Raw genomic sequence first — 27,794 nt, forward strand, 5'->3', positions numbered from 1 at the left:
TTACCAGCAGCCGCAGATTTGAAGACATCCTCTGGTAGTGCGCATAGCCGCGCGAAAAAAAAAAATGTGCGTGCAGCGTGAGGAATGAGGTGAAAGGTCATCATGTGGGTCATTTTATTTACGGCTAAATTATTATTAATTAATTAAATAAATATATTTGTTTGACAGGGAAGCTGTGCGCAAACAGGAATATATATTATTTTTCAAAAATAGAAAAAAAGCACCCCAGAAAAAAGGGCACTTTCTCTCCAGGAATAAAAAGGGCAGGTGCTCAAGCCCCCTTTGATGTCTATGTGTGCACGTGCCTGCTGCAGATTGAAACACACTGAAGATCCTGAAGAACAAAGAGGTTGGTGTTTATTCTTCATTCATTCATGTTAAAAACATTCAAGCACTTCATCACATTTAGATAAACAGTTAAACTATGAAATGGTACAAACAGTTTCATTTTTGGTTTTCAAAAATGGTCAGTAAAGCGAAGTTTATGAAATGATCATATTGATAGTCAACGTTTAAATCTGGTTCACATTTTTCACAGCCATTTTACCAAAATTTTGGACATCATTTCTCTCTCTCTCTCTTTCTCTCATATATATATATATATATATATATATATATATATATATATATATATATATATATATATTAGGGGTGGAACGGTACATGTATTCAATTGAACCGAAACGGTATGGGCGTCACGGTTCGGTGCATACATTTACACGGAGAATACACGGTATAAAAATAAATAAAACTCGCATGCAAATTAATTAATGTAATGCGGAATTACTGTTAGATACGCGGCTTCTTTAGGGACACCTAATCTGTAGCCCTGCCTTAGCTCTGAACAGGCTAGTGAGTGAGTGAGTGTGACTGAGAGAGAGAGAGAGAGAGAGAGAGAGAGAGAGAGAGAGAGAGAGAGAGAGAGAGAGAGAGAGAGAGAGAGAGAGAGAGAGAGAGAGAGAGAGAGAGAGGGGGGGGGCACGATCGAAAAGTCGCAAAGTGTTTACTTATAGAGCTGGTAAGTCCCGCCCCTTCCGCTAACCCCACTGGACCTCTAGGTTGAAAAATCGTCAATGCAAGTGAATGGGAGAAAATAATTATTTTCTGGTCCCGTTTGAATTGTGCCATGAATGTGAACATATGTTGTCTGTGAATTTTTTTAAAAGAACTTTTCGTGTAAAGAATGCTACAATTTAGCGGGTAGAAGTTTGATACGTGTAGACTTTGTGGGAGAGCACTTTGTGGACTACAACTCTATGCTGCTTTCGACGCGTTTGAAACGTCACCACCACTCGCACACAGACACTAGCTCACGGATCCCGCTAAACATGGCTGTCTTTGGTGCACTTCACCGCCTTCTTTCAGGGAGAGGACAAAATCATTGAGGTTGGTGAAAACCACGGGTAAGTCAACTTTATGGGGTGACGTCACATAGGCGACATGTAGTCTTTCTCGTTATGTCTTTTCCACAACTGCTAGCCGAAGAATCATACCATATACTGTCAAACTCGTAACATGAAAGATTATATAAAAAATTCACAAACAACATATGTTCACATTCATGGCACAATTCAAACGGGACCAGAAATAATTATTTTCTCCCATTCACTTGCATTGACGATTTTTCAACGTAGAGGTCCACTTGGGGTTTTGTGGAAGGGGCGAGACTTACCAGCTCTTTATTTGTGTGTGTGTGTGTGTGTGGGGCGCGATTGAACAGTGGAAACATAACAACATACTCTGTCATTTTGTTTATGCAGGACTTCATTCAAACTGCAAAGTGTTTAAGTTACTGTTAATTAAAATTTAAAGGAAAGCAAATATATTAATCTGAAATGTAGCAAATTAATTTTCTATTCATTCAGGTATAATTACCAAACATATCTCAAGGTATTTTTGTCTTTTTATTAATGTAATTAATAAACTAATTATATACTATTGTCAGTGCACTACAAATAAACTGGTTCTATGCCTTTACTTTATTAATAAAACTAATTTATTTTCCTTTGGTGGTACAGCCTGAGACATGCACAAGCCTTCTGCATTTTTGTTTTGCTTTTCCCACCATTGTACCGAACTCATACCGAACCGTGATGTCTGAACCAAGGTATGAACCGAACCGTGACTTCTGTGTACCATTCCACCCCTAATATATATATATATATATATATATATATATATCTTTGAATTATTTTGTATATGCTGAAAATTAAAACATTTTCTTTCATTTCAGACCTGATGGAAGTGAAGGAGGAGAGTGAAGAATTGAGTGAAGTGAAGGAGGAGAGTGAAGAACTGAGTGAAGTGGAGGAGGAACATCATGTCAAACCTGGAGAAAAACCCTTCAGTCGCTCAAAGACTAAAAATACATTTTTAAAGAAAAGAAGAGCCAAGAAATCTTTTACCTGCACTCAGTGTGGAAAGAGTTTATTAAGCAAACAAAGTCTTGAGCGTCACATGAGAGTTCACACTGGAGAGAAGCCGTTTATATGTGATCAGTGCGGGAAGAGCTTCACACAATCAGGACACCTTAATGTTCATATGATGATCCACACTGGAGAGAAGCCTCACACATGTGATCAATGTGGGAAGAGTTTCGCACAATCAGGACAACTTAAGGTTCACATGAGGATCCACACTGGAGAGAAAATTTTCACATGTGATCAATGCAGCAAAACATTTCTTAGTGCATCAGACCTGAAGGCACACCTGACAGTTCATATGAAGATGAAGTCTCACTCATGTTCTGTGTGTGGAAAGAGTTTTTCACTGCTGTATAATTTACAAGTACATCAAAGAATTCACACTGGTGTGAGAGAGTACATGTGCTTTGAGTGTGAGAAGACTTTTACTACAGCACAGAATTTAAAACTGCACCAGACAATTCACACTGGAGAAAAACCTTACAAGTGTTCACACTGTGACAAGAGATTCAGTCACTCATCAAATCTGAAAACACATGAGAGGATCCACACTGGAGAAAAACCTTACAAGTGTTCACACTGTGACAAGAGATTCAATCAGTTAATAAGTCTGAAAACACATGAGAGGATCCACACTGGAGAGAAGCCGCACACTTGTGATCAGTGTGGAAAGAGTTTCGTCTTTAAAAGTGAACTGAAGATACACAAGAAGAACCATGCAGAGGTTTGTTCAGTTATCTTCTATATTCACTCATATGAAAAACAATCACAGTCTGAAATCACAGTGAGTAGTTCATCTTTATGTGTTGAGAAACAGACTCGTTAGTTTCTTATCAGCCAGAATGAGCGCCTGCACATTTTGTTGGTTGATCTCACATAGGGTTGTGTGATATTAAATAGAGGGCTCCTATTATGCAAAATTCACTTTTACATGGTGTTTGAACATAAATGTGTCTTGGCACACTGTTAGACCTTACCGGGTTTTTTTACAGTAAAATACTGGCAACACTGTTGCCAGTAATTTACTGTTAATTTTACAGTTATTTACTGTAATCTACAGTAAAAATGCTCTAAATTAAAAACTGAGTTAAAAGTAATTTCACTTGCAGAAACCGACTGTTTTAAATTGACCAACTGTCATTTAAATGTATTAACTAAAAGGTATAATGCATCATTAACGCGACCAAAGTATAATTATGAACTTATTTCATTTGAGACCACAAAAAACTTTTGTACATAAAAATTTCCCACTGGACCAGCAACTTCACAGTCACCGCCTGTTAAATAAAGCAACATGCAGCATATCATCAATGTTTGTAGATCTTCTCCTGGACTGAAGCACAGGCTCTACTCTTCTGCACAATGGTGACCCAAAAAAATAGATTTTACAGTAAAATACTGGCAACAGTGTTGCCAGTATAAACCTGTTTTATAACTTACAGTTTATTACTGTTAAAATACATTTTGTAGGTGTGTCTTTTTATCTTACACTGTTAACCCCTTCAACCCCACAGGGAAATCCACACTACAAAGAGTAAAAAGTAACATTGATGCAGTGTTGCAGTGAGATAATTAAGGGAATATGTAAGTGATTGTTGAGCATTAGTGATGAACACCTTCTGTTAACAAGCAGAATCACTGAAGAAAAGAGAAACACAAGAACAGAAAATAGAGAAACACAAGAACTACAACTGACTTCCAGCCATTACATATTATTACACTTATTATTAACCAGTATGACTTTATTTCTGTCATACATCTACAGAAGTTGTTATTGAGATGTTTTATTGAAAATGTTTGTTTGAAGTTACCATTATAGAGATCAGTGCTTGCTTTAGTTGGGATGCTGATGCTAAAACATTAGTTTATGTTTTTTTCTGCTTGAGCTGTGTTTTTGCAAGTCACACTTGTACACACACACAGTTGGTAAATGATTGAGGTTATGTTGATTATGGTGACAGCATTATCATATTGCCTGTTCACTCACTAAGGAAGTAATTTTCACTCATTCAGAGTTTAGTTATATTAGCACCACTGTGAAACCACAGCAATTAATTAAAATTACTAATTTTTTAACACATCATGTATAACCAAAATTAACAGAGCTACACTGTCTTGTAGAAACACAGAGATATCACAAATTAGCAAATGAATCTCAACAATGGTGGCAATTTTTTATAACATTTTAATAACATATTTATTCATGCAGAAGTGCATGCTGGGAGTTTTATACTATGCCAGAACCCAGCATGCATTGCGACATGAAACTTTTGATCGTCACCATTGTTGAGATTTATATGATGATTGTTGATGTCTGTGTGTGTGTGTGAGCTAAGCAAGAGCTAAAAAATGTTTTGATGCACTATACGGTTTCAATATTCTTCAGAAAACTTGATTACAGAAATATTGCTGGTTTGCATGTTGTAGATTATCATATGAAATGCCCATAAGTTCAAAGCTTATATACAGAAGTAACAGTAAAAACAGAAAATCAGACAGGCTCAGAATGATTATGACATTATCACATCAGCTATTAACACCTGACGACTTTTCTCTTGACTTTTTCTTGCCATAACAAATGTGTTTTATAAACACACTGTTACAGCAGTCAGAGAGAGGTGAATGGTAAGAAGTCAAGGGACAAGAGACCAACTAAAGCAAATACTGATCTCCATTATGGTGACAACAAACTTTATTATTAACTAAATCTCTGTTCATTCTCAACAAGAACTTTGGTACATGTATGAAAGAAATAATTTTAAACTGGTTTGTAAACTGGAAGTCAGTTGTAGTTTTTGTGTTTCTCTTTTTTCTGTTCTTGTTTCTCTGTCCTTCAGTGATTCTGCTTATCAGGTGTTCATCAGTGTCTCAATTCACTCACTTCTTTTCATTCAAGTGGACTATATTAGTGAACTAATGTAGGGAATAGTGATTGAGGATATAGGGTGTGATTGGGAAAACAGCCTCTGAGTGTCGACTTTGAGCACTGTTAATTCACAATATATTCCTGTAGGCTAGTTTTATTTTCTACGGTATATTACTGTTTTAATGGAAAATGGTATGATATTGTCCTTTTTTTACAGTAAGGGCTAACAGTGCAGTGTGTGTACACAACTACCCTATATTGATAAAATTCCACTTAGTACTTTTAATCCCCATAAATCATAAGTACCAGAGGTGGGAGTAAGTCACACATGAACAAGTCACAAGTCTCAAGTCTTAACCTTCAAGTCTCAAGCAAGTCCAAGTCAATTTTGTGAAAAGCAAGTCAAGTCAAGTCAAGTCACTGCTTTATGTCAAGCAAGTCAAGTCAAGTCGTAGCTTGGGTCACAAGTCACTGGCAAGTCATATAAACGTTTGATGATTTCACTGAATTTATATAGTTGTGGACTATGGTTTTATTTGAAACATTTTTTTAAATATGCATTTCCACACATGCTGAGTGGTTAAAAATCTAAAAAAAAGAAATACAATTTCAAACTACATAGCCTAAAATGTAAATGTAATTGAAATTAGGCCAACATTAAAGCATGAAAAATAAATATACCTCAAACATTGCAGTAGACCATTAAAAGATATTAAATAATTCACAATTCAAGTATAATTGTTCCTATGTCACCAAATGGCATTCTTCAAACTGGCATCCCCTTTATGGAACATGAACACATCCTTAACAACAAGTTAGATCTTTCCTTTTTAACAAAAGAATAACAAGAAGAAAAAAACAGTAATAATTTAATTTACACAAAACTTACACCTGTCAATCAGGTGGATTGACTATTGTACATTATTAATCTGTGTGAGTGAGTGATTTATTAATATTTGTGAATGATGTGTATCATTCACAAATATTAATAAATCACTCACACAGATTAATAATGTACAATAGTCAATCCACCTGATTGACAGGTGTAAGTTTTGTGTAAATTAAATTATTACTGTTTTTTTCTTCTTGTTATTCTTTTGTTAAAAAGGAAAGATCTAACTTGTTGTTAAGGATGTGTTCATGTTCCATAAAGGGGATGCCAGTTTGAAGAATGCCATTTGGTGACATAGGAACAATTATACTTGAATTGTGAATTATTTAATATCTTTTAATGGTCTACTGCAATGTTTGAGGCATATTTAATGTTGTCCTAATTTCAATTACATTTACATTTTAGGCTATGTAGTTTGAAATTTTATTTCTTTTTTTCTTTTTTTAGATTTTTAACCACTCAGCATGTGGAAATGCATATTTAAAAAAATGTTTCAAATAAAACCATAGTCCACAACTTATGTAGTTTTAACTTATTTTAATATATAAATTCAGTGAAATCATCAAACGTTTGTATGACTTGCCAGTGACTTGTGACCCAAGCTACGACTTGACTTGACTTGACTTGCTTGACATAAAGCAGTGACTTGACTTGACTTGACTTGACTTGACTTGACTTGACTTGCTTTTCACAAAACTGACTTGGACTTGCTTGAGACTTGAAGGTTAAGACTTGAGACTTGTGACTTGTTCATGTGTGACTTACTCCCACCTCTGATAAGTACTGTCTCAGAACAACCCGTTCTCAGATTCGGGGCAAAATGAGTAGATTTGCACAAGCCCCTCCCACAACTGTTGACTGACACTGCAGTTTTAGCATAGACCCACCCCGATTGAGATGTTTTGTTGCTGGATGTAAGAATGAACATAGCAGTCGTCATTTACTCTCGTTGTTACTCGAGGATGGATCTGTAACAACTGTTTGTGATCCAGCTTACAGTCTCCGGAGCGATACTGGTCACAGCAGAAATGCAAGGGAGAGCGCGCACTTTAATTCAGTTCATCAGAGTTGTTTTGTGGATATGAAGTTTACCAGTTTATTAAGCACCCCCTGAAAAGGTGTGTATATTTGTTTGCTGTTAGTTGTAATGAGTGTTTTGTGTAATTCACTGTGTATGTTGATGATAATACAAGGGTGTGAAAGAGTTTATGGATCAGACTAGCCTGGTTAAAACCAGACCATTCTCAGTAGTAACTGAGTTATGGTCTGGCAAAGCTTCATTAATAACTCATTTCCAAAGGGGCGTCACCAACGGACGTCGCTCAAATGCCTCTGGGCGCAATTGGATAGACCTAAAACAACAATCAATTAGCCTGTTTGTCCCGTGAACACTCAGGATTAATTGTTTATTAACTCTAAGAAATGTACATTTCCAGGGCATGGGAAATATCTTTCTTAATTTACAGTACTGCTAAGAGCAAGTAGCAAAAATCGATATGATTAGTGACGCCAATTATGAGCTTGAGACACGGACAACTTTACGTGTGAAATGAACAAGATTTTATTAACTAGTCTAAACACTTAAACTACTCTAACATACACACACATACATGCATACAGTTTGCCAAGGGAAAGAGAGCTGAAGCAGAATACAGGAAAGCAAGAAGTTATAGCATTGTTTGAAATTCAGCAGATCAACAGCCTTGAGCAAACCATCAGTTTAGTTCTAACACGCCCTTCTTTAAAAGGGTTAAGGATACTTAATGTATCAAATAATGAGACTAAGTTTGATACTTGCATGTCTCGCCCATTTGAATTAAACTGTTCTGATGCAATTTGTTGAGGCTCCAGTTGATCTCTGCTGATGTTGTCTTGATGAGAGAGAACCAGTGGTTTTCAGAGTATCTTTGGTGAATGGAAAGACAAGGCCGCAGCCTGGCACAAGCTTGGTGGGTCCTTAGAAACTTCTAGTTCAGCATCTTCTTCACGTCAGCATTCCAGTACAGGAGTAAGAGAGAGAGCTAAAAGCTGATCTATAAAAGCGTGAAGATGGCACAACCTCTGGAGGTGTGTGAGCCAATGAGATGATTTCCCTTTGGAGGGAAATTTTTACAACCCATTGTGTTCTAGCAGGGCATTTGAATATGTACTTTCATTGGGTGTTTAAGAAAAGAATCTTTAAGATTCTTATAATACTAATGCGTCACAAAGTTAGCAAAATGTAATTTAAATTAACAAATAGGAGACGAAGATTTGATTTTATAGAGACCAAACATGCCACACATATATGATTTTGGTTAACCATAATATGCAAAGTCTGAAACATTAACCCAATAGAGTTTACAAGAATACAAAAGCCACACCACATAAAAGGAAAATCATGAGATGGGAAAATTAGATACATGTTTACACATTTCTCAAGTGGTTATATAGAATATATAGGATTACAGAGTTTATTTCTCTTCCATGTTTTGCCAGTGTGATAGCTTCATTTGGGATGTTAGTTTTTGGGGGAAGTTTCACAGGCATTTGTTGGAAGAGTGAGTTTGCTGGATTATTCATTAAATAAATTCATAATTTGTGTGTGTCTGATTGGTCCAGACGCTATATTTCACTCACACAGACATGCACTGAAAATTTCAAAAACTTTTAGACTTGTATGTTCAAACCGGATTCAGACAAAGATGAAGAGACTCTAGAATAAGTGACAACATGTAGAAGCAACAGGACATTTCTGAATGGTTAGTTGATTAATTTATGTAGTTTATATGTGTAGTTATCTTCCAGTCATTGATTAGCATATTCTGTCATCATAATCTATAAATCGTTTTCAGGGGGCGGGGTTTATGACAATTTTAGGGTTAGTGATGTCACTAACCTGGGAGGAAGCTTGTGTAGTCTCTATCAGCCATTTGCTGTAGTCCTTAAAAAGCAATTTCTTTAAAAGCAAATATCTCCCTTTGCTTTGAACTTTGAGCGTTGTAACTTTGTAGATGTTGTTTATGCTCAAACAGTAACATTACACACTAACTATAGTTAGAAAAGTGAAATTATAATCAACCACCCCTTTAACCCTCTGGGGTCTGAGGGTGTTTTGGGGTCCTTGAGATGTTCTGACATGCCCTGACATGTGTGCTTTTTTCAGTTGCTTATAAACATATTAATGGCAAAGGTGTAAATTCACTCTATTTAGCACAAACAGGGCTACCATAATATGTGAACAACTTGCATGTACATGTTTGTATTTTTGATAGAATAATGTTTATGCATGGTTTTTTCAAAAACAAAAAACTAAAGTTTCTGAAATAAGGCCATAAAACACATTCTAAATATATGTAAATAAGACTTTTGACTAATGGATGACGTTGCCTAGAATTTTTTCTTCTAAATTATGTGAAAATCATCCTGCCTAATCATTCACATAACACAATACATTGATTTAAATCTTGTAAAACACTTTTTGTTTGGAAAGGCCATATGCGGGTGGGCGTGATTCACACATGTGGAGTCAATGGGGCCCGCATAATGAGGCTGCATACGTAATGAGCCTTTCATTCAGGTGTGTGACTGAGCCACAAGAATGCAAGGACAATATATAACTGGTTTGTTGTTTTTTCCACAAATTGTGCTTGCAAATTGTACAATATCCAAGGTAAACATTTCTAGTAATTGTGCAGTTAATTGTTCTCATACTGTATTTTCAGATTTGGAATATATTCTCTTCCCAAATGTGTCACTAATAAAGCATAATAAAATTATTTAAAGAGAAGGCTCATAATGACCTTTTAAGATTTTGTTTACGTTTTACGTTGCGTTTCAGAATTGACTTCACTGACGGAGAGTAGGCAGAACTCGCATCATGTTTATTTTTCTTTATTTGGCGAAAAGCACAACACTTTGTTTTTATTATGAGCATACACAAAAAAAATACACACTAAACAGGATCGATTGATGTACAACACAAGCATATAAGATAAAAATAATTTTTTTATTTTTTTTTATTTTTTTTTGCACTCATACGGAAAAAAACGAGCCTATCGCGCCGGCGCGATAGCCGACCTCAGGGGGTTAAACAACGACTTGGCACCGAAGTCGGTACTTTTGACAACTATAATTGGAAGAACTAGGCCTAGCTATTCAACCTGAACCTCCATCGCAAGGACGACTTGAGCAGGACGTTTCTCAGTGATACGCTACTCGGTCTAAGGTACATTATGAGATGTTGCAACTGTAATTCCAACAACTCTTTGGTCACATTGGTAATATATAGCCTAGTTATATCAACACCTGAACAAAACACCTTAAAACTAGAGGTTGACAATTAGTTATATTTTTAGTTATTAGTTATGTTTTTACTACAAACAATAGGACAAATACCATAGGACTAATTCTTACTTAAAATAGCATTCCAGTTTAAAACTGCACCATTCACACTGGAGAAAACCCATACAAGTGTTCACACTGTGACAAGAGATTTAGACGTTCAGCAAATCTGAAAAAAACATGAGAGGATCTACAGCAGAGAGAAGCCGCACACGTGTGATCAGTGTGTATCAGCTGCGTGCCCATTCTATTTTCTGCTATTTGCGTTGACTTAAAACTTTAACTATTTGCAATATTTTGAAGTATCCTATTAAAATCATTCAGATATCGCAAGCCACTGTGATATGTACATTTGCGATGTTTTGATAATTTCGATATATCGTGCAGCCCTAATCTCACATCATGTCTTTATATACTTGATCACTACAATGTAAACAAATCCATTACAAAATATACCGTAAAACTTGAAATAATAGCCCAGGCTTTTATTTTCCCAAATCGCCAAACTGCACCGGCTTGTATTTGAGACAGGCGTCTATATGAGACAGGCCTTTTATTTAGTGTTGAGATGAGCATGACAGTAGGAGGTTACCAAATCTGTGTTTGTGTTTAACAGATCAGTTAATGTAAGAATTAGCCTACTATATTTCTGAATGTCTTTAAAATTCCAACACATTATTCTCTATGACTGTACATTGTCTGTTGTTAATGTATGTACTGACTTCACCCTGTGCTCCAATATACATTCAGTTTTACACTCATTTACATAAATCAGCTGCTTGAATGAAAATTGCTGATGTTATCGGATTTTCCGGTGATATTCTCAATTCATTCAGTTAACGGACGCTCTGAGGTAAAGTGATTTCAGACTGCAGACTAAGCAACGATTGTATTTAATTGTACAGTACAATCATAACATAGTACAGACATGATCTTAATTCCATAATATCCTTAAACAACAATATTGCTGGCCATAAACTGACCGTCCATTGTGCGATACCTCGAGTTGTCATAGACGCGACGCGGCGCTGTGCTTCTCGTACAGTGTGCGACCCTCTTTAGATTATTGGCAGCATAAAAAAACTAAATGATGTGATAGCCATGGGATGAACAATACAAGTTACCGGTAATATCCATCAAGCTTATGAACTAGTTGCCCGAAACACATGGTGTTTGGTGTTTTAAGCCCCCAACGGTGCCTTCCAGGCAGCGAGGGGATGGGTAGGTTTAAGGTTGAGGGTTGGGTTAGCTGCCTCTAAGGAGCCATTGGGGGCTTAAAACAACATCGAGCGAAACGCATCAACAAGAAAGAATGAAGGCTACCCTGTAAAACAACTGCAATCATCTGATACAAAAGGACCCTATTCATCACTATCATCATCACCCCGATCCTCAACTACAAGTTGGCGAATTCCTCCTCTTTGTCGCTTCCTCATCGCCTCCCCTCTGCCTACCTTGCTTGCGCTAACAGTTCCCGCCCAGATGCGCAGGGCTTTCTTGTGTGCGCAATCTGCTCCATAGAACTGGCTTAAACAGACGATCTGACGGGTTTTAGAAGACCCGAAACTAAAAAACAGACCAGGCCTCTATCTGAAACCAGCCTTTATTTATCCAGACCTGTAGCCCACACCAGGCGTGTAAACGAGACGGGCCTCTATTTGGGACTCGGCTATTATTTTAAGTTTTATGGTTTATACTACATATAAACATTGTATTATTTGACCAATTTTAAAGTTTCATAACATTATGTTTGTGAAAGTTATCCCAATCCTACTTAAAGTTTTGAACAACACAAACTGAAGGTTTAGCTTGAATCAAAACATAAAAAAATGAAACTCGTTTGTTTTTGGCAGAATTACCAGAAAGCATCTGGAAGGAGAGGATGGAGAGAACGCCTGTGATCAAGAACCTGCAGAATGAAACATCATGATACTGAAGAACAAAGAGGTTGGTGTTTATTCTTGATTCTTCATTCATTCATCATCATGCCGAAGAACATGCTGATGCTCACTAGATTTACATTGTTTCAGGCTGAGAATAAAAACATGATAAATACAAAAAAAAAAAAAAAAAAAAAAAGTTAATTGATTATTTTTTTTCTTTAACTTTTTAGATTTTTGACATCTTATATAAATTTGAGACTAGAATAGAAACAGTGGATTCCTATGAGACTTTATTCTCCTGAATAATCACCTGTTAATAAATCAACTGTCAATATTTCAACTGTATTTCACCTTTTTTGACCAATTTACCATAAACATTGAACCAAAGTATTTAAATATTGAGCAAGCAAGCTCATTGGCTACGGAAACAACCTTGGCCAATCAGCTTTTAGTGTGTAGTAAACAAGTCAAGTCACCTTTGTAGCAACAATGGGTTGTACATTAATATTAATATTAGCTCAAATGATCTATAGGGAATTTTAATAATTAATCATGAATATGATTAATATTTTGCATATTACAGTTACATTAATTTATCGCAGCTGAACTAGATTGATATATGAATGATTACCATAACGGGTTATGGTTCGTCATTAATACATCAATAGTCTTATTTCAGCTCGAAGTTATGGGATAACTTTAAAGGGGTCATATAATGGTACATGCACTTTTACAAGTTGATTGCACTGAAATGTCTGTTGGCAGTGCCTGTACACAACCATCCTATCATGATAAAAATCCATCCAGTGGTTTTGTTTTAATCTCCTTATATGTTTGACCCTCTCTGAAATCAAGCCGTTCGATATTGTGACGTCATAAGATCGTACGCCCCTCCCGCTATTGTGATTGACAGCTGTGTTGCAACACAAGACCCGCCCTGAGTGAGCTGTGACAGCCGTCGTCATAGTAGTCCGCCATTGTTGATATGCTGGAGTAGAATGGCGTCTAAGCGTTTGTGGTGTTCTGTTCTTAGATGTAATAAGGAACACAGCAGTCATTTGGATGTTCCTAAATCCGAGCCGTTGAAGAAACAGTGGCTGAGTTTGGTTTTTGAAGCGATATGCCCAAAGGATTGACGCAGGGATTCCCTCACGGGGATTCCCCACGATCGTCTGTGCTTTCATGTTTGCACGAATCATTTCACACCAGACAGCTTTACAAACGAGAAAAAAACGGATCGGTACCAACGTGTTCCTGCTGAACCTCCAAAAAATGTGAGTGTAATGTTTTATTAACCTTTATATTAGTATTTATAATAATCTATGCGAAATTTGCAAACCTTGCTGCAGGCTTTACAATGAATGCATCTAAGGTTTACACTCAGGGTACATTACGGCATGTTTTCTATGTACGACCTTCTCAATATAATTCATAATCCCACGTTTATAATAAACAACGCGTGGTTATTGTGTTAGAAACGGTGTACGCACAGAACAGAGGGGCGGGGGGAGCAAAGCTCATTATCATTTAAAGAGGTCATATAATGGTACATGCACTTTTACAAGTTGATTGTACTGAAATGTGTGTTGGCAGTGCCTGTACACAACCATCATAAAATGATAAAAATCCATCCAGTGGTTTTTTTTTAATCTCCTTATGTTTGACCCTCTCTGAAATCAAGCCGTTCGACCGTGTGACGTCACACGGTCGGACGCCCCTCCCACGATTGTGATTGACAGCAGCAGCGTTTCAACACAGACCCGCCCTCGCTCGTGAGCGAGCTGTCAATCATAGTCCGCGCGTCATTGTTGATACCCTCACTGGAGCGCTGTCTATGAGCAGAATGGCGTCTGCGATTGTTCTTCGGTGTAACAAGGAACACAGCAGTCATTTTGATGTTCCTAAATCCGAACAGTTGAAGATGCAGTGGCTGAGTTTTGTTTTTGAAGGGATATGCCCAAAGGATTGACGCGGGGATTCCCTCACGGGGATTCCCCACGATCATCTTTGCTTTCCTGTTTGCTGAATCATTTCACACCAGACAGCTTTACAAACGAGAAAAAACGGATCGGTACCAACGTGTTCCTGCTGAACCTCCAGAAGTGAGTGTGATGTTTTATTAACCTTTATATTAATATTTATATTAATCTTTGCAAATTTGCAAACCTTGCTGCACGCTTCATGATGAATGCATCTAAGGTTTATACTCAGGTACATTACGGCATGTTTTCTATGTACGACGTTCTCAATATAATTCATAATCCCACGTTTATAATGAACAACGCGTGGTTATTGTGTTAGAAACGGTGTACGCACAGAACAGAGGGGCGGGGTGAGCAAAGCTCATTATCATTTAAAGACACATGCACTGAAACGGCGTGCTGAAAACAGAGCTGTTTTTGACCAGGTGAAATTAGTGTTTTCTTACAATACTAATGAGAATTTTTAATTAAAGTATATTACAAACTTTTAATTTAGATCCTAAAGAATCATATTAGCTTGTACAAAAATGGCATTATATGACCCCTTTAAAGACACATGCACTGAAACGGCGTGCTGAAAACAGAGCTGTTTTTGACCAGGTAAAATTAGTGTTTTCTTACAATACTAATGAGAATTTTTAATTAAAGTATATTACAAACTTTTAATTTAGACCCTAAAGAATCATATTAGCTTGTACAAAAATGGCATTATATGACCCCTTTAATGGAATTAATTTAAATATCAAACAATCTGTTTGTCCAGCAAACATTAAATGTAAGATTAACTTAACTCTCAAGGAAAATTATCCTTCTTACAAACACAAGAAAGAGTATCTTTTCCAGGCCTTGAAAAGACAACTCTCGGTGTTTGTAAAATTAGTTTACTTAAATCGTACCAAGATAAAGCATATAGCTAAGATCGAACATTTCAGTGACTTAGTAACATGGGCAATTAAAACAGAGTCAATCAAGGACATATGGAATTTAATAATTGGACTAATACATCGAACTAAGGAATATATCAAACTACACAATACACACGGATTATATGTCTATGTACATAAAATACAGTTAAACAATACAAGATAACGAATAACAGTGAGAGAGAGAACAAAATGATAAGAATTAGAGAAAGATAGAATGACAGAAAAGGATGAGAGAGAGAGAGAGAGAGAGAGAGAGAGAGAGAGAGAGAGAGAGAGAGAGAGAGAGAGAAGGATGAGAGATGAGATCGGAAGTGAAAGCAGTCAGTCTTTGTCGTCAGTTCACAAAGAACAAACGTTAGACACAGTAGGCAGTTGTTCTTCCCCAGTCCGGTGACAGTTGATAACAACAGGGGTCTGTTCGTTGACTTCATTAAGTCGTGTAAAACATTAACCAGGGCCTGCTTGTAGACACTTGTGTCAGAAAGCTAGTCAATTAGGGCTTTCTGGGTATATGCTCATAGGTGTTTTAGCATGAGAGAAACAATAAGGATTCGCTAATTCAGAACATCTGCCGGATGGACTGTCAGTGTCGTTACACCTTCATTTCTGTAGCGCTTCATACAGTACAGATACAAAAGCAGCTTTACAGTGATCAGCAGGACAAAAATAATAATTCAGTGATACAAACAGTTCAATTCTGCTGTAGAGCAGCTCTAAAAAGAAAATGGTGTTATTGTTCAGCTGAAGTCAGTTCAGGTCCATGGGAAAGATCATCAATTATTATATTAGTTCAGTTTAGCTATAAAGCAGCTCTGCAGAAAACAGTGCCGTCAAAGATCAGCTCAGTTAAATTCCCGTCAGATAGTTTCATTGTTCCTCTAAAGTCAGTTAGGTGTTGATTCAGTTCAGGTTGAAACAGTGTAAAGGCCCTGTTATACTTCAAACTAACCAACCCACTGCGCATAGACAGGTCGAAACGACGTATTTTCTACGTCGTTTTTGCACGTCCAATTTTGCTCCCCTTGAAGGTGCAGACTGTGACGCCAGATGACGTCTTTTTCCGACGTCTTCCGCACGTCTAATGTTGACGTCCGTCCAAAGTTCGTTTGTGGGAAGAAGGAAGGAGACGGGGTTGGCTTGCTGTGGATCGTGTGTTTTATTAGATAGCCTACTGTGCGTCTTTTCCAAACAATAATCGCGCCCAGTGCGCTCAAGAAAAAAGACACACACACACACACACACACACACACACACACACACACACACACACACACACACACACACACACACACACACACACACACACACACACACACACACACACACACACACACACACACACACACACACACACACACACACACACACACACACACACACACACACACACACACACACACACACACACACACACACACACACACACACACACCTTATTCTTGCTTTCCCTGGGAATTGAACTCGTGATCTTAGCGTTACAAACGCCAATGCACTACTGTTTGAGCTACAGTAGCACACCTTTGTACGCCTCTCCAGTTATCACCTGATGCTGAGACGATCAAATGGAGTTTTTGGAAAATGATCTTAAATAATTATAAATAATCTGTAGGCCTATTCGAATATGTATTAATCATGTTGATAATGCGCGAATGAGGCGAATTTAGCGTCTGGCGCGATACGCGCGAGTGATTTGAGGGTGAGAGAGCGAGAGAGAGTGAGATAATTCTGATTAGTCCAGAGGATATATCGCGTTTAGGCTAAAAATAGGTTCGGCGCATTTTAAACAAGGAAATAGAGATTTGGCATGAAACAAGGATGGAGCGAATAGGTTCAGTAGGCTACACAGCAAAATGACATGACTTTTTTTTTTAAATGGCGTTTATTGCGTTAAAAAAAAATAATCATGTAAATTTCCTGCACCTGTCATAGACGTCCAAATGACGTCCAAAAAAATTACCCAGTTCAAAAGGTCCAATGTTGAACGTCAATATAACGTCCAAGTTGGGTAATCTTTGGACGTCCAAATAGTGGACCTGGTTTGGACGTCGAAAAAAATTACCCAGTTCAAAGGTCCAATGTTGAACGTCAAAATGACGTCCAAGTTGGGTCATGGTTGGACGTCCAAATAGTGGACCTAGTTTGGACGTCGAAAAGATGTCCAGAATTGGTCATGGACCGACGGACCCAATATAGACATGATCTGCACGTCTATCCGACGTCCAATGTTTAGTGGGAAAGAACGAACTGATGTGACATTTCAAACAAAATCAGGCCAAAACAAAGTTCGTTTTGTATTCGTTTTGAAAGTTCGAAGCTGCTTGCCGAAGCGAAATATTTGGAAAAGTTCGCTCTGGCTGGTAAACACCTTGGTACTATCATTGGTCTGTGGCGATAACATATAGGCAGAACTACCAGATCATATGAAATGCATGTTATTTTTTATTTAGTACTGTCCTGAACAAGATATTTTAAATAAAAGATGTTTACATATAGTCCACAAAACAAAAAATAGCTGCATTTACAAAAATTACCCATTGAAATGTTTATTATAGAAGTTTAAGTTTATATTTCCATTGTTCCATCTAAAATACCTGCTTGGAGAAAATTGTGTTTGTACAAAAGTGGCCATAGCAATCTGACGTTCAACAGTTATATAAGCACATTGCAAAAAAAATAAAAAATGCGAACAATGTTCTTCAGAAATTATTCCGGGTTTTTTTTCCCTTAGGTAAAACATTTTGAATGTGAAGATCGTTGAATTTGACTTAATTTGTCTTCTGGGAAACATGCATGTATCTTCTGTTGCTTGATTGTGCAAAAGTTTTCACCCCGAGCTTGTAATGCATCATGTTTCCTTATCGAGCATCATTGAAACTGTGATTTCTTACAGATCACATGTCTGACCTGCGTCATCTAGAGTTTCATGATCATACTAGTGATTAATAACACAAATCATCTTTATGACATTAAAATAGATCATAATTGTGCACAGCAGTTGATGACCAGATTTGATGGGATTAAAATGATTATTGAACTCATCAGTGATCTTGACTTTGAGCTTCACTTTTCATTTCATGTTTGTCTCTCATTTGAAATCTCACTTGATTTAATGTTTCTTTTAGACCTGATGGACGTGAAGAAGAAAGGGAAAAAATAAGCCAAAAAATCTGTCTCCTGTAAATCTGTCACCGTTTCACATATAAATCAAGGCTGAAGATTCACATGAGAGTTCACACTGGGAAGAAGCGGCTCAGGCTTTCGCTCTGAAATCACTTCTGCTTCTCATTCTGAAGAAAGACCATTTAACTGTGATCAGTGTGGTAAACAGTTTCATTGAGCTTCAGTCCTGAAGAAACACCTTCTCTTCTACCTCAACTCTTTCATGCAAATGAAATATATACTTTCAGGTAACACTTTACAATAAGGTACATTAGTTAATATATTAACTAACATTAACTATCAATTAGTTAATCTTAAGTTAGATAATGTAGCGACAATGCCTGACATGCGGTCACATGCTGTTCCAATTAGTAATTCCTTGTCTCCAAACACATCCTTCGTTGTCTTTTCAGACAACGGGTCTGTCCACGGCGTCGCTAAGTCTGCTTGGACATGTCAAAATTGCAATCTGTTGTTCCCCAGATGGACATTTTAGTCACGAGGGCCCTGTTTTAAGAATCCCTTGTAAAACCCCCCTAGTTCAGCAGGGACTTCCTGTGACTTTACAACCTCATGACCCACACACACACACACACACACCCCCACACACACAAAACCTCCTTTGAGTACAATTTCATGTAGAAACATGGCTCTTGAATGTATACCTTCCAATATGTATGTGTGTGATTAGCGTTGCTTTATAATAGAGATGTGGGTTGCTAAGAGTAAAATCTTTAATTCTGAAGGTTCATGAAAGAAGTTCCTCAATAGTGTCTTGTGGTAACCCTACCTCAGACCATAAAACTTTTACCAAAATGTTGATATGTATTCCTATGTTTCTCAAGTGTCTTCACATGCCATAACGGAAATACTGACCATTTCATTGTGTGTTTAATCAAACTTTATTTGTGTGTAATTATGCATATAAATGTAACGTTATGTTTCCCCAATCTTTACCCGTCATAATTGAGATCTCTGTAATCCTCTCCATCTCACGGAGACGAATCTTGACTGCAAAGTACAATAATATGCATTTGTTCCAGTAAAATATCATATTTCTAAGTATGAATCCTTTCCCTCATAAGACATATGGTACAAGGGGGCGTGTTTTTCTTCACACAAAGGAACTTTTCCCGCTTCAGATCAGGAGAGCTGATTCGCTGTTGTTACAAACAGGGCGTAAAACAGATGTCTGTTAAAAGGACGAGACCCCCACTCTTCGTTCTCTTCTTCCCGGATCTCTTCTCTCATCGATCCCGCTGATCCCACTTCCCCTCTTCTCCGGTCGCTCTCATCCCTGACCTCTCACCCTTCCTCCTCTTCTCCCCGGCGCAGCGCTTCTCCAAGGAACATCTGAAGAAGGCCTTAGTCTTCTCTTTTGAGCGAGCACATGTCCGAGTCGTAGCTGCGTCACTTGCAACAAAGACTTTAAACCTCTCCCATCCCGGGAGATGAATCTGATTTTCCGGTAACACTACATTCAGTGAGCCTTTTCAAACTTCGCGGCACTGGAAGACCCAGCAGAAACAGGACATGTCCGCGCTGTCCGCTTCCCGCTTCCTGCTTCAGCCTGACCAGAAAGAGCACAGAATTCTGCAAGTAACTTAATGTTATATTGAGCTGATAAAAGTCGTTTTCCAGGGGTCTCGTGAACCAAGGTTTCTGTATGTAATAATTACTAGCTTTTCCCTCCTCTCTATTTCTTTCTTTCTTTCAGTTCATTCTGATCATGCTATGTTTTATGTTTTGTTTCGGTTAAGGGTTTGTTTGTTTATTGTTTGCATTTTTACGTACGTTTACATTTGTAGCTCATATAATCTCTAGTTTTACATTTATTAAAATCCATGGAATACTTTTCACTGTCTCTGTATGCCTACCTTATAAGTCAATGAATCTAAAAGATCTAAGCTACAAGCTCGATTCTAGACTACATTCTGTAGTTTTAATTTATAAACTCAGAAGTTTAAGGTTCGTGGCCAGAACCTAAACTTTAGTGGAGTTTGTGAATACCTCTTCTTAACTGTACTGATCTTACATATACTCGCTGGACGAATTAAAGGTTGGTCAGACCAGTTACAGAACAAGGTAATCTCGAAAATTGATAAAATAAATGTACATACGACTTATGAATTATGACCATGAGTCATAAATATTAATATTCCCAGAATTCCCCATATTCTTGAGCTAATTCACATTTACCCAGAGTCGTATTCGTTACAATAATAAAAATACAGCTGTTCATTGTTTGTTCATGTTAGTTCACAGTGCATTAACTAATGTTAACAAATACAACCTTTGATTTTAATAATGTATTAGTGAATGTTTAAATTAATATTAACTAAGATTAATAAAAGCTGTAGAAGTATTTTTCATTCTTAGTTCATGTTAACTAAGGCTAGTTAACTAATGAACCTTATTGTAAAGTGTTACCTACTTTCATGTATCTTTGAAACTGGACACTTTTCTTCTCTTCTTCTCTTGAGATGTTTTGGCTCTTATGAGTCAGTAAAGAGAGAGAGATCTGCTTTCACTTTTACTTAATGTTTGTATTTGCTTCATGTAATTATTGATTAAACTCATTACTCCATATCAACACCTCGTTGTTATTGTCCATCTTTATTTTCTGCTTGAATCAGGAATAATTTTAGTTCTGAAAGCTGTGAATCTTTCCATGTTGTTAATTTCTCTATAGAGCTTTTAAATGCCTATATTTTACCCACACATGACTGACATTGAATGAGATTGCTGTCTGTCTACATTATTAACAGTTTCACCCTTGATATCCAGTATCATACATTTCAAAGAGTTTGATTTAGTCAGTTTGATGTTTCATTCACACCATGAGGCTTCATGAAGTCAGAACAATTACTATGAACTAGTGTAAATATTACGATTCAGACCCTGACAATGTTATTGTTAATAAAAAAAGAGGATCATCCACAATGGATTTGACAGGGGTGTGTTTTTCTTATACATTATAAATACGATGTTATACACCATTAAATCATGATATTTGTCGGAAAACTACGGTAATACAAACAGTAATCGATCACAAAAACATAGTTAATTAACTTAAGGGGTGGTGAACAGTCTTACAAAAGCGAGAGCTTACAGAAGCTACAGTAAACAACACTATATCAACACTGATGGCTAGCAGGCGAGCGTAGTGTAACCCCAGTAATGCTACCCGCTATGTTAAAGCTGGGACATGGGTATTTAGTTAACAGTTATGATTAACCATAATAACAAAATGTATTTTTGTGTAGAATATCCTTTTATTCAGTTTCATAAACAAACACAAATGAATCTTCCAGATTGTTCGTTCAAACATAATTCTACACAAAATCCACACTCCACAGCCCAAATCAACCATCCAGGGCCGGGTTTCCCGATAACGATGTATCTTAGCTCTTAAGAGCGCTTTCTACGTGCAAGATTACGAACGCTCGCAGCAATTCCACGAGCGTTTCCCAAAAATGCACTTAACATGAACGCGCGAGAACGCGATCTACGTGCTACTTAAGAGTCGCTGTCCATTCGCGAAGTTCTGAAACATAACCTTATATGGAATCGTATTCTGAACGTTTAACCTAATAATTGTCATCTGTTTTGGATTAGCAATCAAGACAAGTCTATATAAAGCACCTACAGGCGGAGGCACTGACAAAATGGCTGAAAAAACACACACGAAAAGATACCTTTCAAAAAGATGAAATTAATGTCCTTTTAGAGGAGATAGAGCGAAACAAAGATGCAATTTTTAGCAGATTTAAAGGATTTCTTTTATTTATTTTTTTGTTCATTCATTTAATTTTGATTAAAATTATTAGATTAAATTTTTTCTATTTTTTTGTTTTGTTTTCTGACCTTTTTAATTATTTAATTTATACATTCATTTAACCAACAACAAAAAAGAGTAATAAAGTGTACAATAAAGTACAATCAAAACCTTATATTATAATCGCATTGCATTTGAATAAAGTTAAAGGTGTAATCTGCCGGTTGTCCTGCAGGTGTCCTCATAAATCTGTCTTCTTACGATGAACTTGAGGATGTACGATTACTCCAGAGCACTCGTAGATCTACGAAGATCTTCAAGTGCAACTTAAGCTACGATGCTTTTGGGAAACAGACCGTAATATTAAGATCAGTCGTACGATCGTTTTTACGATCAACTTAGTCTTACGATGCTTTTGGGAAACGCAGCCCTGGACCATAAAGTCTAGGGTCCAGCCAACAAAAAGCCCCAGTTAAGAATATGAAGGTAAAGGAGTAGCAAAACTCGAGAGCATGTAGATGTGAATTTGAGAACTTGTACAATAAATATTCTTACTTGTACGCGAAAATACACTCATAGCTACGATGTGAAAACCTGTAAAATAAAAATCTGAAGTTTAATGTTGACATTTGCACTGGCAGACAATAGTCACAAAGGTAAACAATGAGTCCGCACACCAGAGAATGCTCCTTAGCGATTTTAATGACTGCTCACCACGTGTAACGTTTCGGGCCCAAGCCCTTCATCAGACATGTCTGATGAAGGGCTTGGGCCCGAAACGTTACACGTGGTGAGCAATCATTAAAATCGCTAAGGAGCATTCTCTGGTGTGCGGACTCATTGTTTACCTTTGCAACTACTTGTCTGCCCAGCACCCAGTTTTATTGTTTTGGATGTGCGTGCTGTACCTTTGAACTCTATTAGACAATAGTCACAAACCTGTATTCTGAATTTAAAGCTGCAGAAAATTATTGTAATATATTTGCACTTATTCTTACATTCACACTCGTATACAACCTTAATTAGACAATTGCAACTTCATTGTTTTTGAAATATTGTTTTGACAGTGGCATCATATTGGTAGATCAGTTATTTAATTTAAATGGTTTTCTTTTCACTCACAGTGAGTTTTTTTGCACATTATAAGATTCCTGTTACAGGGGAATATGCAAATGTTTTGATGAAATATCTCCTGAAATTTGTATGTATGCAGTGGTTCCCACCTACTATAGTAAGTTATTATATTTATTTCCTCCTTAACTCACAAATCAGATCCATAAGAGCAGGGGCGCAACAGTGTCAGAGAGGTACGCAGCAACTTTGGCGCCCACAATTATAAATTAAATATAAATATAAATAAATATAAATAAATTTAATTTTTTTACCATCACTTTGGCGCCCCAATGGTGATGCCCCCCATGCGCTGCATATAGCGCATGCCCACTTTTTTGCGCCACTGCCACATTTATGTGTGTCAATGTGTTTATGTAGTTGCCCAGATAGCCACTGGACGCTGTAACGGAACAGGGCCGCAACCGCAAAACGATAGAACCGGGTCTGTCCCGTATCCGCCTCACGTACTCGTTCCTGAGTCCAAACGCACATCGGGCCAAAGCCGTTTCTGATCTGTTTTTAGGGGTTGTTGCGGATATGTGCCAGCGCCGATCCAGCACCGCCTGATCATCCCGTTACAGATGTGTAACGGGTGCGTGAAACGATTCCGCCTACCGGAGCTGTGCCGGATGTGTTACGATTCCGCTTAAATCACCACTGGATTGTCCTTTTGCCTTATTTTCGACATTTTTGTCAGTTAGGGTATCATAGTAACCTATGCTACTTAGGCATACATAAAGTTCTTTTATAATAATGCTCTGTCTATCTACAGTAATTATCTTTTAACATATAGTTTTTCTGTGTAAAATAACTAAGAAGTTATGTATAAAAATGCAATAAGTACATAAATTCAAATACAAAGTTTGTATATTTACCGTTTTAATTTTTGCAGATCGTTTCACAACTTTGACCAATCTCTATTTAAGTACTTAATAATAGCAAATGAACAGTTAATTTCTGTTAAATTAACTAAACGTACAAGTACGGAATACCTGCACATTTACAGTATTACTCATTAAACAAACACTGAACATCAAGATACGTGAATGATAGGAAATACAAGCTTAGTACACAGTAAAAATCCCAGTGTTAAATCAACACTGCTCAGAGCACATATGGTCCCACTCTACAGAGTGTTAAAATTAACACTGAAGCAGTGTTGAAGTTAATGAGATAATTAAGTTAACACTGAAGCAGTGTTGAAGTTAATGAGATAATTAAGTGATTAATTAAGTGATTGGCCATTAGTGGTGACACCTGATGTTAATAAGCAGAATCATTGACGGAAAGAGAAAAAACAATAACAGAAAAAAGAGAAACACTAGAACTACAACTGACTTTGAGCCATTACACATTGTTGCACTTATTATTACCAGTTTGACTTTATTTCTGTCATACATCGACAAAAGTTCTTGAGATTCAACAGAAGTTTAGACGGTAATGTTTTATGAAAGTTTTCTTTTCAAGTTACCATTTTGGTGGTCAGTGTTTGCTTTAGTTGGGCTCTTGACCCTGTTAATTTATTTTATTTTAGTTTTTCTCTGACTGTTCCATCCTTGTGTTTATAAAGCACATTTGTTACTGCAAGAGAAAACATGACCTGCTCACAATATGTTTTGATAATGACATTATCATCATGTAGTGACCTGATTCACTGATGTCATTCAGAGTCTAAATCTTTGACTATATGCTTGATGTCTTGTTTTAGTATTAGTGATTGTAGCTCTGAGATTCTACAGTTTGAGATCCAACATCAATATGAAAAAATTTGAAAATACTTTGTGCAAAGAAGTTATTGTGTTAAAACACACAGACATCAAGAATCAGCATATGAATCTTAACAATGGTGACAATAAACAAACTAATGACAAACAGATCAACTCTGAACATCACAAAACAAGCTACTAAAGTCAGAACAAAACAATAGCAAAATAAAAGCCAACAGAAAAAACAATGAAAATTACAGGACAATTCAGCTGCATAATTTATTCATGCTGCAATGCATGATGTCAGCCATTGATGCGTTCTGATTGGTGGCTCCCATCATGCACTGCAACATTAAGCATTTGTTTAATTGTCACCATTGTTGAGATCCATATGTAGATTCTTGATTTCTGTGTGTGATTTTAATATGTTTAGATTCCTAAAGCTTTCCTGGAACTAATTACTGTAGTGAAAAATTAATAAGACATGTGGATAATCAGTTTATAATGATAGGTGCCATCATTGAATCAGGTCACTAGTAATTCCATCATTGAAACTTAACCAGGGCTGCATTTCCAAAAGCATCTTAAGCCTTACTTGACTGCAGACCAATTGCAACAAATGGTCTATACGATCAAATTAGGCTAGCAATGCTTTCAGGAAACACAGCCAAAGTCATAGTTTCTCTTGCCACAACACATATGCTTTATAAGCACAGAGTTGGAGCAGCCAGAAAAATACTAATGTTTAAAAGGAAAGGGTCAAGCGCCCAACTAAAGCAACCACTGACCACCATAATGGTGACATGAAACGAAACACTCCATAAAACATTACCATCTAAACTTCTGTTAAATCTAAATAAGACCGTGTGTAGATGTATGACAGAAATAAAGTCAAACTGGTAAAATAATAAGTGCAATAATGGTTCAAAGTCAGTTGTAGTTCTTGTGTTTCTCTTTTTTCTGTTCTTGTTTCTCTTTCCTTCAGTGATTCTGCTTGCTATCATCAGGTGTCACCACTAATGGACAATCATCACTTAATTAATCACTTAATTACCTCATTAACTTCAACACTGCTTCAGTGTTAACTTCATTATCTCATTAACTTCAACACTGCTTCAGTGTTCATTTTAACACTCTGTAGAGTGGGACCATATGTGCTCTGAGCAGTGTTGATTTAACACTGGGGTTTTTACTGTGTATATAATTTAGAACATGTAAAAATATCCACATTAAAAGGCAATTGCCGTATACCTTTATACTCTAATATAACTTATTTTAAACATTTACAATTACATTTTATCCAAAGTGACTCAAAATTAAGAGAATAATAGAAGCAACAATAGCAGTGACAAGTCCCAGTTAGTGTAGCACAGTGCACAATTTATTTATTTATTTATTTATTAAAACAAAGATTTAGTATTATTGGGTCAAGTGTTTATGAAAAGATGGATCTTTAGCAGTTTCTTGAAAATGTGTTGAGTTGGGCAGGTCATCCCACCAGCAGGGAACAGTCCAGGGAAAAGTCCAGGGAAAAGTCAGTGAAAGTGATTTTGTGCCTCTTTGGGATGATGGCACCACAAGGCGCCGTTCACTTGCAGAACACAAGCTTCTGGAGACACATAGATCTGAAGCAGTGAGTTTAGGTCTTGCTGCAGCATCTGGATCAGTTGCAGAGGTTTGACTGATGCTGGAAGAGCTGCCAGGAGAGCATTACAATAGTCCATTCTGTATAGAACAAGAGCTTAGACAAGGAGTTGTGTGGCTCCGATAGGAAAGGCCGGATCTTTCTGATGTTGTATAAGGCAAATCAGCATGATCACACAGCAAGGATGGTTTGGCTGAAACCATAAGCAGTTCGGTCTTGGCAAGGTTGAGTTGAAGGTGAAGGTCATTCATCCAGCAAGAATTTTCCATCAGGTAGGCTGAGATGCTGTAGCAACCGTCAGATCCTTTAGCTGGAATGAAAGGTAGAGATATGTGTCATTAAGTGATAGGAAAAGTCATGTTTCTAAATGACAAAGCCTAGTTACGCTATAAAAATAATAATAATAATTAAATAGATTGGTGGAATCTAACACAATCGTGGTTCTCTTACGAGAGGTTCTCTCGTATTGCGTAAGTAGCTTACGCATCGGGAAAGTCTTCTTTCTTCGAGATCTGAAGCCAAAAAATTATCCTTAATTTTGTATTCATTGTCAACGCAGTGCAGCAGCCGACAGACCTAGGCAGGCTAAATAAGCGTGCTCATTGGCTGCTCGGCTGCAACTGCTTAAGCCTATCGGTGAGCACTCTGAACGCGGCAACCAATGAGGGCGCTTCGCGCCCTCCACACCCTTCTAACCGTCAGAATGGGCGTGGCCAGCGTGTATATATTCAGCGCTCACAGGCTAAAATTCTGATTTTCTTGTCTTCAGCGACGCTCTTCGCATCGCTGGATCTTGAGAGCCGCCGCCGTGGAAACCAGCGACCAGCAAGCTTAGGACAGCGCCTGAGGAAGCCGGCCGTCTTCGCCGCCTTCAGCCATCCGTGCCTGCTACGCTATCCGGCGACATATCCTTTACATTATTACTGTTTCTGTGTGTACTCTAAAAGAGCACGAGGCGTTTTTGTAAAAACGCCTCGTTTTTGCGGCTCGTGCCGCGCCCCGCTCAGCAACGGAGACCGCCACCTCTCTGCGCTCTCCGCCTGGGCCGCGGGCACGCCGCCACCGCACTCTCCGAGTGCGAAGAGCTTTCAATGTCGA

The 27,794-nt window shown here is 37.4% G+C and overlaps 1 protein-coding gene across 1 annotated transcript; it reads left to right on the forward strand.

Moving 5' to 3' along the window:
* The first annotated feature begins 290 nt into the window (after positions 1-290).
* LOC308687001 (uncharacterized protein) lies at positions 291-18,714 on the forward strand. The gene is made up of 4 exons (XM_081359185.1): positions 291-349; positions 2,234-3,147; positions 12,358-12,451; positions 18,418-18,714. The coding sequence occupies exons 1-3, from the start codon at positions 292-294 to the stop codon at positions 12,403-12,405; spliced, it is 1,020 nt and encodes a 339-aa protein (XP_081215311.1). The 5' UTR covers position 291; the 3' UTR covers positions 12,406-12,451; positions 18,418-18,714.
* Positions 18,715-27,794: the final 9,080 nt, after the last annotated feature.

Source organism: Scardinius erythrophthalmus (genome assembly GCF_964197995.2).
Source record: "Scardinius erythrophthalmus genome assembly, chromosome: 1".
NCBI classification, from domain to species: domain Eukaryota; kingdom Metazoa; phylum Chordata; class Actinopteri; order Cypriniformes; family Leuciscidae; genus Scardinius; species Scardinius erythrophthalmus.